The sequence below is a fragment of the Cydia strobilella genome, chromosome 15, assembly GCF_947568885.1.
Source record: "Cydia strobilella chromosome 15, ilCydStro3.1, whole genome shotgun sequence".
Taxonomy (NCBI): domain Eukaryota; kingdom Metazoa; phylum Arthropoda; class Insecta; order Lepidoptera; family Tortricidae; genus Cydia; species Cydia strobilella.
In genome coordinates this window covers 1,201,298-1,215,322 of record NC_086055.1, presented here as the reverse complement: position 1 = coordinate 1,215,322, position 14,025 = coordinate 1,201,298, and the positions used below count along the sequence as shown (strand labels likewise).

Below are 14,025 nucleotides of genomic sequence, written 5' to 3'. Positions count from 1 at the left end.
ACCAGTCACTAGAGTCACAGATGGCATACTGTCATATTACCTAGTTTTATCGCAGTTCAAAATTATGCTGTGACATCTCCAATTGTGCCCCCTTTACATATAATTTAAGTAAGTAACATATAGTTTAAGTAAGTAGGTTTATCCAGGATGCTTTATAAAGAAGACAATCGCTTATAGCGCATCAAGGAGATTTTTTTAAGCGATTTTTAAAACTAGTTTTTTAGGTTCCAAGACTATGTCCCCAGGCAAAGTGTAGTAAATAGGGTATACGTTTTAACCCAGTAGATTTTTAACCCTTACTTAATGCATAGTTGACGACCGGTCTGGCCTAGTGGGTAGTGACCCTGCTTGTGAAGCCTATGGTCCTGGGTTCGAATCCCGGTAAGGGCATTTTTTTTTTATGAAATAGGAGGCAAACGAGCAGACGGATCACCTGATGGTAAGCGATTACCGCCGCCCATGGACACCCGCAACACCAGAGGGGTTGTAATTGCGTTGCCGGCCTTTAAGATGGGAATACGCTCTTTTCTTGAAGGTTTGAAGGTCATATCGGTCCGGAAATACCGCAGGCGACAGTTCATTCCACAGTTTAGCTGTGCGAGGAGGCTGTGTGGATTTATTTGGGTGATGAACACAAATATTTATTCCTGCGTCATGGGTGTTTCCTATTATATAAGTACCTATGTATATTGACTTATGTAACACAGGTTTTTACCTAGCTCAGAAGTCAGGGACTTCAATACGTGTTTTGTACTTGCTTCTGTCAATATTTTTTATTTTTTTTATATATCGTCGCCTAGCACCCATAGTACAAGCTTTGCTTAGTTTGTTGATATGTGTTGATATGTGTAAGATGTTCCCTAATATTTATTATTGTTATTTATTATAGTTGGGGATGTAGTCATGCAGCCTACCCAACAAAAACGTCTAAATGTATGCATAAATAGATAAAATGTATTTTTTCCTTTAATTTCGATAGTGAAACTATAGTACATTGTAGGAGAGGCCGGAAAACCGCTCAAAGATGGACGAGTGAGTTTGAGGGCCGACACGTCAGTGGAGGCCTTCAAATAATACGAGTTTATCATTAGCGTTTCCGGCCTAGGCATTACATACTGCTTTTCACGACTACTGCGGGGAAATAAGAAAACATTTGCATAACAATTTCTCTGGTAGCAAATTACTAGTGGTGCATGTGCTGTCTCTTGAATTTCGGTAGGCGTCAGCGTAAAAATATCATTTTCATCACTAGAAGAACTCATTTTTATAGAGTAGATACGTGATTCTTGTATTTTTTAGTCAAACACAATTTACACTATCCAATAGGGGATATTACTGCAATGTTTTGTCACCAGAGTGCAGACAAGTGCAGAACTAGCCCGTTTAGTAAACCATAGAGTAACATACATACTATGGATGGTATAGAAAGGATCGCAATCTCTTATGGCAGAATTGTTGTAAAAGTGACCGCGTTAAGCTTTAAATAATAGTTCCTAATCTCTCCGGTGGCGCTAGTTAGGCTCTGGGACATGAGTATAACATGAACCATATAAGGCAACAAATAACCCGACCAAATTACGTAGGTTGTTTTTGGTAGTATTTCGGTGTATGGTGGCGCCGCCTAATTACCGTTTTTTGATGGACACTTTTCATACATAGAGATTTGGCTCCTTTATACAGTCTCCATGATACATACTATGCCTTTAACAGTTTTTTGACAAGTTTTCAAAGAGAATAAAATATGACATTGAAGCACCAAGGCGGTTTGTTTACAGAGAACCTACCGGGAGACGCGAATCCGAAACTTCGTTATTTGCCTCTTTATCGCTCGAATATGCAAGTGACAGAGATGTTAAATAACGAAATCTCGATTTTCTTGTTTTGCGATAGACCCTCAGATTGGTGACGCCCCCTGCGCAGTTTCGTGTAATATTCCCTAATTATTGATAGAATGCCTTAAGAGTAACATCTGCTCAAAATAAAATCAAATTTCAAAGAACTTTCATACATTGGAAAATTGTTAACTTAATTCTTGTGGTAATTTAGTTGACCAAAAATATTAACCTTTCGGTCACGAACACTCAATTTTCGAGCTGAGAATGCTTCAATCAATCAAATCAATAAAAATATTTATTGTTGGTCATGAGTTACGGAGATGTTATTCTAATGTACAATGGTCTTCATGTCCTGCCTCAGAGAGGCGTACAATATGGAAACTTAATTCTAAATGAGATCATTTATGTAAATATATTAGCTTAAGCTACACATTACAAAATTGGTTAACATAGTGTTTTATATTATTCTGTTAAAAAATCGGAGATGCTGTAAAAACATTTCTCCACAAGCCATTGAAAAAGTTTTCTTTTGAACTCCATAGGCATCAACTTCTTTAGGTGGATTGGTAATTTATTATATATTTTTGGACACATAACCATAACACTCTTTGAAAAAAATGCCGAAGTTGATGTAGGATATCCAATATCATAACCATATTTTGACTGAAGACGTGGTCTTGGATTTCTACTTTCAAACATAAAATTGGGTTGTTGTTCACAAACAGACTGACTTCAAATATGTAAAGGGCTGGAAAAGTTAGTATTTTATTCTCGAGAAATAGCGTACGACATGACTCAGTTTGATTAAGACCATATATAGCGCTTTTCTGTAATCTAAAGACTTGGTCTTTATTCCCAACATTACCCCATAAAATAATACCATAGCGTAGATTTGACATGACATAAGCGTGGAAAGCTAGAAGAGCTGTATTTTCTGTTGATACTTCTCTAAGTCGTTTTATAGCATAGGCAAACCTACTTAATTTTGACAGTACGTGTTCTGAGTGGTTAAGCCAATTAGAGTTAGAATCTATCATTATACTCGTACCTAAAAATTTTGTTGAGTTAACATATGCTATTTCTGTATCATTGTACTTTATACTAATTTGATTTTGTTTTCCCTGTTTAGCGTAAAATTCCATGCATTTAGTTTTATTTAGGTTAACTTGAAGTTTGTTTATTTCTAGCCATTTGTTGACATCTGTAAATACTTTATTTAGATCTTCTTTATACTGTGTGGTATTAACATTTCTTACTATTATTGAACAATCATCAGCAAACAGAAGAATTTTGTGATTGATGGTAACTTTTGGCAAATCGTTGATATAGAGGAGGAATAATAATGGTCCAAGTAAACTGCCCTGAGGGACACCAGCTTTAAATATCGTGTATGAAGATCTGTCGGTTTCAAAACTTTTTGTGATCTCGGAATAAGCCATTACTTCAGTGCTTTGCTGTCTATTGTTGAGATAGGTTTTAAACTAGTTTAAACAGTTACCTCTAATGCCGTTGTGGTATAATTTATTCAAAAGTCTGTTGTGACTTCTAAACTTAAAAATGCACAACTCGTCTGGCTCATGCACGAAGGTCGTTTAGGACTACATTATAGTACTTAACATACGCCACTAAACGACCTCAACGTCAATGATCCGATATAGGTAAACAAACATTATCATTGCTATTCATTGTTCACTAATCACCAACGCATATATGCTAATATAAGCCAGATACCGTTACGTAAAGTTCCTTTGAATCTTAAGATCAAGTTAAGTTTGCTACTTGCTCAGTCGAATATAATATTGTGAATATACGTTTAGCAAATAAACAAAACGTAATACTTATATCAGTGTTTGCCCGGCCGGCGTGCGGGCGGTACGTATTTAAAGTAGGATAGTGTAAGGTCATATAATGATGTTATAAAAAACTTAGTGGCAGTGATAAAAAAGGATTACAGGCGTAAGTACCTAAAAAGGCATGCAGGTGAAAGTACGTTAAGCTTTTATTACTTAAATCGTATCTAATGGTGGTCAGATAACTGGTTATAAGTAAGGATTCTTCCAGTACTCATCACAAGTTAAATAACTGATATATTTAAAATGTACAGTCAAGGGCATAAATATATGGGGCATTTTCTATGAAAAGGGACCTTATTGTCGATGGCGCTACGCCGTACAGCGTCGCGCGGCATTGTATTTATATCGACAATAAGGTACCTTTTTATAGAAAATACCACATATATGTGTCATTTTCAAGCTTGAAAACGTTATTTTTAGAATAAATATGGCTTTTTTCCGAAAGCATTGCTGCTTCACTACATAGTATAAAACAAAGTCGCTTACTGTTGTCTGGATGGATGTCTGTCCCTATGTATGCTTAGATCTTTAAAACTACGCAACGAGTTTATATGTATTAATACATCAGCATTGCACCCGTGCGTAGCCGGGGCGGGTCGCTAGTTTCATATATGAAGTAGATTAACAAAATAAAATGAGGAAATGAAATTGAAATATTTATTGCAGACCGTTGACATAGTGTGTTAGTATAGCAACTAGCAAGCAGAAATGAGCAACAATTAAGAGACATACCTATATGTACCTAGTCATTGATGTCTTAAAAACCATGGAGACTATATAAGAGAGCCAAATCTGTATATATGAAAAGTGTCCATCAATAAACAGTAATTAGGCGGCGCCACCATACACCGAAATGCTACCAAAAACAACCTACGTAATTTGGTCGGGTTATTGCCTTATATGGCTTATGTCCCAGAGCCTAACTAGCGCCACCGGAGAGATTAGGAACTATTATTTAAAGCTGAAAGCGGTCACTTTTGCAACAATTCTGCCATAAGAGATGTGCATCCTTTCTATACCAGCCATAGTTCAGATATCAATTTTTTTTTTACATTTAAATTTACCACCTATGTTCTTAAAACGAATATTTTACATTTAATATAATATAAATTATATAAGCTAACTTGACTAGACCGTTAGATGTATAATTAACAATTACATTATCAAAGTCGTTAAAATATGTCAATGAACAGACCAGTGACCAGCGGCAGCGGTTCCAATTTTATCGCCTGTCACTATGCCTGCTACTTTCGCACTTACATACTTGTTAAAACGTGACAGGCATGGTGACAAGCGATAAAAATGCGACCGTGCTACCGCCGCAGGTCATGTTTATATGGTTAGAACACACACAAAATACCTAAACCAAGATTTCCACTATAATAGGGTATATAATTGGAAAGAAGTTTTAAAACTAGATATAAAATTAAAGAAATTTGAATTTAATAACAAAACTTCCGTGAGGCACTGACATATTAAATATATTAAACCGGGTCACTCACGTTTATAAAGTTGATGATTGCTCGGCATATTTCGCTCCATAACGAGGAGTATTTTCAAAGAGCGCTCGCGTTAGTGGCCTGACGCAGACTGCGGGCTGCAGCCCTCCACGACCGATTACTGATTATTCGTATAAACGTGAGTGACCCGGTTATATTACCCGGGTATATTTAATTTGAACTTAAAATAAAATTACATGAGGTTCAAATTTCTTTAATTTTATATCTTGAGTTTTCAACTTTTTCCCGCCTTGTACCGTAATTAATTATACATTGATCCCATGACATTTTGGAGTTTCCTTATATCAAAATTCTAAAAGATCTTAAAACAAATAAATTTCCTTGGTTCAAGACCTTTTTCTTAATCTGCCGGGCTAGCACATGATTAGCGCGAAAGTATCTTGCCACGACATAGACTACCCGTCCTCCTTTAATTCATAAAGTTAGTAAAAGACGGGTAGGGGGGTGGTATGGGACGGGTAGTCTATCTCGCGCCGAGATACTGTCGTGTCATGTGCTCGGCCTACTGTGCATCTGATGTGCAATGTTTTAAAAATGTATTAGATCCAATTCATTTTCAGATTTTAATTATTTAATTACCTATTTACATCGTTTCAGCGGTCACAAAAATGGCATCAAAGTCATTATTCGCTGCAAATCGAACTGTAGCGCTAACAAAAAAGAGTCTGAAATGCCTTAGCAGCGTGCGGAAATTCTCTGAAACACCTTGGACTCATGAAGGAATCATAAAATCGCCTTTCAAAGACATTGAAGAACCGACGTGTACGCTGTATGAGTCCGTGTGGAAAAATTTGGAGAAATGGCCAGACCGGACTATGGCGGCAAGTATTTTTTCCCTTTCTGACCAGCGGTGTCAGCATGGTTGCATTTTTATCACCTGTCAGCCTGTCACTATGCCTGTAACTTTCGTACTTACATATTTGTTAGAACGTAACAGGCATGGTCACAGGCGATAAAAATGCTACCGTGCGTACTCTAAATTGTGCCTCCATGGTGTAAATTACATTAACAACACATCCACTTATTCGTAAATAATTAAATTTCCAGGTTTGCGGCATGACAGGGCGTGGCTACACCTACTCGCAGGGCTTCAAGCTATCGTCCGCTTTCGCGGCGAACCTGCGCGGCAAGCTGCGTGTGCGCGACGGTGACGCCGTGGCCGTCATGCTGCCCAACGTACCCGACTACCCCGTCGTGGCCTTGGGAATATTGGAAGCTGGTGCTGTCATCACCAGTATCAACCCTATTTACACTGCGCGTGAGTTCATTTCCGTTTGTCGTTAATCGGAGTTAGTGCACTAAAGATTAAATATGGCTGCCCAACGTACCCGACTACCCCTTCGTAGCTTCGGGAATACTAGGCGGCGTGCCGTCATCACCAATACTAACCCTATTCATAATCCACGCGGGTTTATTTTTATTTGCGTCACTAACCTGTGCTTGATGCAGTATTATATACACGGTGAAATTTAATCGGTGATCAGGAACCAATCTTTCAGTAATCGACAGCGATAACATTTAAGTAGCACTATCTTATCTTATGGTTTTCGGGGGCCCTTGCGATACACTTCGACCCATAGGGATCTTTTGTGCAGTTACCCCCTAGGAAAGATCCGTCAGCTACGCAGAAGCTTTTCCCACCATCTCCATATGCCGGATGATGGAGCTCATATAAGTAGCACTAACACAGATACTTAAGTTATTTTTTTATAATAGGTACCTAATTTTTAACTTAGAATTAAATTTAAATTTATTGTCACCCTACCAATGTACCAATGGTTTAGTCTAAAGAGTTTAATACCTTTTTCCGAAGTAACAGCCATAAAAAACTAAAGACATAAGCAATAAGCTCATGGAGACTGTATAAAGGAGCCAAATCTCTATGTATGAAAAGTGTCCATCAAAAAACAGTAATTAGGCGGCGCCACCATGCACCGAAATACTACAAATAACAACCTACGTAATTTGGTAGGGTTATTTGTTGCCTTGTATGGTTCATGTTATACTCATGTCCCAGAGCCTAACTAGCGCCACCGGAGAGATTAGGAACTATTATTTAAAGCTTAACGCGGTCACTTTTACAACAATTCTGCCATAAGAGATTGCGATCCTTTCTATACCATCCATAAATAAGCTGTCAATTTGACATGTCAAATTGTTAAATTTCCCGCCAAATCGATGGCACTTGACACACCGTCTTCCCTTCAATAAAAATAGGGTGTCCGTGTTCTGGATGGTTATTCATTTAAACGATATCATTAACTGTAATTAATTAGATGGTGAAGTCTATTTAGGTTGGTAAATAATATTTTTTAAAACCTGATCGCCGATTAAATTTAATCGTAACTATACGTACTATTCAATGCACCTGATCAATTTATTCGACTACCCCGTTGACGTCATCAATTCGACCCTATGTATACTACAAGTAATACCGATGCAAGAATCTTTGATCCAAGACTAGAAGACTCAAGGATCACTAGCACACTGCTTTGCTGTCCTCGCTCACATTGCTTATCCATCTGCCTCTCGCCACTTATATAGTTTCTAATTAAGCTCCTCTTTTCGTTCCAGATGAAGTCCATCGCCAACTCGTGATGTCAGGCGCAAAAGTGATAGTCACGGTACGAGAGACAACTGACGTCGTCAAAGCCGCTCTTAAAATGGCAAAATTGGACATTCCCATCATTGTAGTTAGAACTGAAGATACAGATGTTCCAGTTGGCACGATACGGTTCAAAGAACTAAGCGTTGACGTCCATGTTGATCTGTCACCGTTGAAAAAAGTCAGACGAAAAGCTGAAGATGTATGTTTCTTGCCTTATTCGAGCGGTACAACAGGAGTGCCAAAAGGAGTAGAGTTGACGAATAGGAATTTAGTGGCAAATTGTGAACAAATGAACGAGCCCATAATAAAAACACATAATGTTACAACAGGTAGTTATATATACTTCAATCAAATCAGTAAGAGTTATTTATCCTCTATTCCTTAGACTAATAACTAGGCATCGTAAACTGCGAGCGAAATCCATTGAAATACCGTACTTTGACTTCTCGCAGTTTACGATGCCTACTAAATAACACACTATTCTATATGACAATCACCTGAAATTGATGCACAATCCAATAAAAAAAAAACCTTTTCAATTTGTTTTTAAACCTAATGAAATGTAAGTGGCCAGTATTTAGTATGCAACATGCACGATTCTCTAAAGGGGTTTCAATGATTCCGCTTTATAGTATAGCGGTTCTAGGAAATGTATGTAATAGTACATTATGATACAAGTGTGCTAAGTTGGTCATTACACACGAGGCGATACTGTGCGCGCGAGCTGTAAGCGAGCGCGCAATAAGAAAGCCGATGTGTGTAATGACCAATGCACACGCGTTTCATACGACGTTTTTCAACACACTTGCGAGAAAAAAAAGAAACTCATATTAATCAAATTGTAATAGTTAAAACAGTTAGTATTGTGTGTTGCATCTGTCATACTGCCGGCCGCCCCTCGCCCCGGCCGCGGGCGGCGAGCCGAGCGGGGCGGCCGGGCCGCCAGTCCGACCAATTAAAGAAGGCTCCCTTTCCATGCATATTATTAGCAATCAGTTACCTTCTTAACTCAGTCGGATAATATAATGAAAAAGCACGAGTAGAATAATACACTGAAAGAGCACGCGTGTTTAATATCTAGGATTATGAGCCAAAAATCGGTGGAATAAAAACGTCGTTTTGAGCAAGTGTGTTGAAATAGTTATTTGTTATACAAGGGTGCAAAGTTGTATTTTAACACACGAGAAGTAAAATACATTTGCACCTGTGTGTAACACAAAACTTTTCCCCTCACTATAGCGAGGAAAGTGCAACATCCACAGGCGTTAGATCATCTTCATCATTTTTTTACGATATTATAACAAAAAACTCTGGAAATTCTCTACTTTTACGTGAGAAGTTTTTAAGTAAAATTTTTGTTGACAATGTTGACATTTCTAACGTTTGAAATGTCAATGATGCGTTTTGAAATTGCATCGACTTAACTTGTGCGTTCAGAATCATATTTAACATAATTATTAAAAAACAAACGTTTATTATGGAGTTTTAAGGTTTATGACTTAAAATCATTAAATACAGCTAAATCTGGTATTTTTTATTAAATTCTCAAACCATTTATTTAATAATAATTAATATCGAACGAACCATTATTATGAGCGTTTTACGTTTTGTTATCTGTCAAGCTACTTAAACACGCTCCATCCAAGGTCAAATTACTTTCCCCACTAGTGGATAAAATGCGTTTTTCCCCGCTTGTTTTAAAGGATAAAAGACGGCTTTCCGAGCTAGTGAGGGGACAATATATATTATAGGTCGTTGGTAGGTGAATTACTGGTGAAAAAAATGGAGCGGTCGAATTATTTTTTTGTATTTTATTTTACTTGTTCGTATATCAATATATCCAATAATTGATGTTATATAATTGCTATTACTATACGCACGACATACGTAACGCACATCAAAATTGGCTGGCTAGAAAAAAAATCGAAGAAAGATCATATTTAGTTTTTTTTTTTTACAAAAAACTAAAGTTTTGGGGTCTGAAATTTTGCATACTTGTTACTAATATCCACGCCACCAAAATAAACAACCACACCATCAAAAAAAAATACAAGGCATAACTTAGTGGGGGCAGATTTACTTAGCTTAACCTGGCACGGCCTTTAATTTCCAGCAACCCACCAAGACGCCGTTATGGCAGTGCTGCCATTTTTCCACATATACGGCGCAGAGGTGATGATGTTCCACAAGTTATCCCAGGGAATTAAATTGGTGACCCTGCCAAAGTTCCAGCCTCAACTGTTTCTGCGAACCTTGGAAAAGTATAAGACCAATGTTTTGTACGCTGCTCCTCCTATTGGTACGCAAAATTTCTTTCTCAAAGTTCTCTTAAATTTATACGAGTTATTTTTTATTTGAATTTTGATTTCTCTGTAAAATTTCCTGTAAAAGTTTTAATGTGGCTTTTGTTTTGGCTGATACTTAATTTTATATGATTATTTATATGTGCTGAGAAAATAAACGAATACATTCCAGTGTTACTGATGGCTTCACATCCAGCTGCATCTCCAGAAACATTCCAACATCTGGAGGTGATCATCAATGGATCTGCTCCCCTGACAACCGCAGATGCTGATAGATTCATCGAAAGAGCCAAGGTAAATTTACCACGAATGTAACCAATACGCATTCAAATAAAATATCGTCTAATAAAATACTGTACCTATTAAAGAATATTCCGCACCATTGAAAAACTCATAGCTACAATTGTATATCTTAATACGGTACGAAATAGTACTGAAATTAAATCATTTGACTCTCGTGCAATAAATTCCTAACTAAAAATTCTTTTGTGCTGTTACGACTGCTAAATATGAGTTAAAGCAGGGATACCGCCGTTTAGCCAAAATATTTTTCGCCAAAATTTAACTTCCCAACAAACTTATGGCATCAGTTTCATTTCCCAAATGAAATTTTAGCAAGTTTTTTACTTCGCAACCATTTCATTTCCCAACCCCATATTGCGAAATGAAAATGACGTACTAGGTTGGGTTAGGTTAGGTTGGATTATGAAAATTTGCGAAATGAAATTTTGCCAAATGATAATTTGCGTAAAATAGTTTGGGAAGTAATACTTTGGGAAACGATTTTTGGCAATACATTAGTAAACCGTTAAAGCACCAAGACTGTCACTATCAAAACCTCGTAAAACTATTCAGTATAAGATATTATTATGTGCATTGTACATACATTTTTATATACTGTATTATTTTGATCTTTTCAGAGAAAATTTGACTTCAGGCAAGGCTACGGTCTAACAGAAACTTCACCGGTGGTGACAGTAACTCCAAGAGGCAATGACAACTATGGATGTGTTGGTCTTCCTGTTCCAAATACTGAACTTAAGATTGTCGATGAAAATCTTACAACTCTTGGACCTAATGAGGTAAGTGTAAACTGATACAACAGATGTCATATATCCTCATATACCAAAAAAAAAGTAAGCAAGCCCTCCGGTGGCCGACGCCGGAATAGAACCGGCGTCTTTTTTTAATACTACGTCGGTGGCAAACAAGCATACGGCCCGCCTGATGGTAAGCAGTGTCTGTAGCCTATGGACGCCTGAAACTCCAGAGGAGTTACATGCGCGTTGCCGACCCTAACACTCCGCACCGGCAACCTTACTCACCGGCAGGAACACAACACTATGAGTAGGGTCTAGTGTTATTTGGCTGCGGTTTTGTGCTCATCTTCAGCTTACGCGGCTAACGTACTAGACTTGTGGCCGGGTGGTCTAGTTGTCAGAATGTTAGCCGCGTAAGCTGAAGACACCACTGGTTCGATTCCCGGCTCCCGGAGGGCTCGGTCACTTTTATTTAGTATATGACATCTATTTCAGTTTATAATTGATATATTATAGTTGTGTGACTACTTAAAAATATTCAAATCAAAAAATATTACTAAATATAATTTGGTTTGTTCCCAAGACGTAAATGTAATTAATTCTATCTTTTTTACAGAAAGGAGAACTGTTGATTCGTGGCCCACAAGTCATGAAGGGATATAGAAATAACGACAAAGCAAATAAAGAAGCATTTACTGACGATGGGTGGTTCAGAAGTGGAGATTTGGCCATCGGAGACGAGCACGGCATCATTACTATAGCTGATAGATTAAAAGAACTTATTAAGGTACTTCTTTGAATTACTGACGATTTTATGAAGTAAAAAGGCGATAGGGGAAAAGGACGATGCGAAAACCCGCATGGGAGTTTCATAACACTACCGGCTATTGAGGTACAACTAATTGAATGAGGTTGTGCGGTTGAAGTATTTTACAAATAGCGCCAGCAAAGGTTTACCGGTCCCTAGAATTGTGTCCAATTTTTTTTCTTTCTTTTTTTTCTTTCTTGTTTTTTATTTCGTAATATTATGGCCCTTTAAGCCAAATCTCATAGAACAAAATCAGAGACAGGGGAAACCTATCCTGGCGCCACCAAATTTTCGACAGTTGCCAACCTCATTGATAAAGCAATGTGCGGTAACTCGCATAGAAGCCCTTGCACCATCTGGATGAGCCTGTATCCATACCCTACATATTTCTCGGTTGCTTAAGGCTAAAGAAAACATAACGTGGAAATCTAGTTGAATCTGTAAATACTCTAAAAATATGGATGCATGCATGATCCATTAAATCATTTTACGGTTTAGACTCACTTGTTTTAGTCACTCGCGCGACATGTTTCGGAGAGCCTAGGTCTCCTTTCTCAAGCACTAATAGTGCGAGCAGCGTTCACGACGACCGTGTATTGCGTACCCAGCTCATGCATGATCCAGCCCTGGGCTGGGTTTACAATAAATAATTGTTAATTTTGCGAAACATAACTAGAATTTGACAATGTGACTCTTGACCATAGGGGATCCGCCCTTGGATGCAGGATGGTTTTTTAGCAGTAGTTTTCCTAATAAGCGTCTAATTTACTAAGTTGTACCAGTATCATCAAGTTGGTTGAAATATCAAACATCAACATCAACATCTAACATTTATTCAGCAAATAGGCCACAGGGGCACTTTTACATGTCAATTTTTACAAACAATAAAATTAACCCAAAATTACAAAAAACAATTACATAAATATAACTGTCAAATTACACAAAAAAAAAACTAATAGAAATATACAAACAACAGAAGTACTAAAGGTGTCAGAGATAAAATGTATATAATAATGAAAAAGATCATCAAATTATCCAGAGATGTAAAGGGTCTCCAAGACTTGAATTGTTATATACTTGAATTGTTATATATGTTGTTCTTATCCAGGTCAAGGGCTTCCAAGTTCCGCCAGCTGAATTAGAAGGTGTCCTTCGCGATCACCCATCAGTAGACGATGCTGCAGTTATCGGGGTTCCCCATGAGACCAACGGAGAAGCGCCCAAAGCCTTCATTGTGCTGAAGAAGGGACACAATGTAGCTCGATCAAATATATGCGATTTTGTGAAGGAGAGAGTAGCTGAATACAAAAGGATAAATGATGTGACGTTTTTGGATGAGTTACCGAAGAACTCGACTGGAAAGATACTAAGGAGAGAGTTAAAAGAGAAATATACGTAAATTTTCCATTATCCCTAGGAAAGTTTGTTCCTTGAAGAAAACGATAATAATTTGAAGCAAAGATCTCCGTAATAGATGGATACAGTCTAAGGAAAAAACGTGGAAGAATTTAGGAAGAAGAAGAAGTAAGGAAAAATTTATCCATTATAATTACATTTTATGGTATTTTTATACATCTTCATTTTTAGTTTTAATCATGTGTCGATAGATAGCAGTGAATTACTGTGGCTACAAAATTTACTATGACAGTACCGCTATATCCTATCATGGGGTGTGTTATTTATCGATTTGAACACTCGACGACTCCACTTACCGACTATAAGTAGGTAATTAATGGTAAAAGATATTCATGGAACGATGTAAATAAATTGTAAAGTACTGTATAATATTAAGGGTAAAGATAATAAATATATATTTTTTACAACACAATATTTTGATTTCGTCATCATCAACGTCATCTGAAAAGCACAAAAGCTTCACTAAAGGTCTACCCTACCTCGTGTTACAGTACTTACAGTCAAGCATCAATTGTAGCAGATGAAACAACCCTAGATCATTTAACCAAATATACCTATATCTCTACAAAATTAGCTCCATACATAATTTTAATTTTTATTTTTGCAAGCATAATTTATATCGTTTGAACACCGGAATTTTTT

The 14,025-nt window shown here is 37.3% G+C and overlaps 1 protein-coding gene and 1 long non-coding RNA gene across 2 annotated transcripts in view; both read left to right on the top strand.

The window, feature by feature from the left end:
• Window positions 1-14,025, top strand: part of LOC134747790 (uncharacterized) — a 302,451-nt gene that overhangs the window by 37,700 nt on the left and 250,726 nt on the right. The gene's annotated exons all lie outside the window — the stretch shown is intronic.
• On the top strand, window positions 3,688-13,795 carry LOC134747764 (uncharacterized). The gene is made up of 9 exons (XM_063682400.1): window positions 3,688-3,791; window positions 5,806-6,029; window positions 6,256-6,466; window positions 7,783-8,145; window positions 9,930-10,115; window positions 10,292-10,413; window positions 11,040-11,201; window positions 11,776-11,946; window positions 13,076-13,795. The coding sequence occupies exons 2-9, from the start codon at window positions 5,817-5,819 to the stop codon at window positions 13,364-13,366; spliced, it is 1,719 nt and encodes a 572-aa protein (XP_063538470.1). The 5' UTR covers window positions 3,688-3,791; window positions 5,806-5,816; the 3' UTR covers window positions 13,367-13,795.

Excerpts from the sequence above, each read along its gene's own strand:
- LOC134747764 (XM_063682400.1), top strand. The coding sequence starts at position 5,817 with ATGGCATCAAAGTCATTATTCGCTGCAAATCGAACTGTAGCGCTAACA. Across the intron at positions 8,146-9,929 it reads AACACATAATGTTACAACAG|CAACCCACCAAGACGCCGTT; the intron begins GTAGTTATATAT and ends TTTAATTTCCAG. Across the intron at positions 11,202-11,775 it reads CAACTCTTGGACCTAATGAG|AAAGGAGAACTGTTGATTCG; the intron begins GTAAGTGTAAAC and ends TCTTTTTTACAG.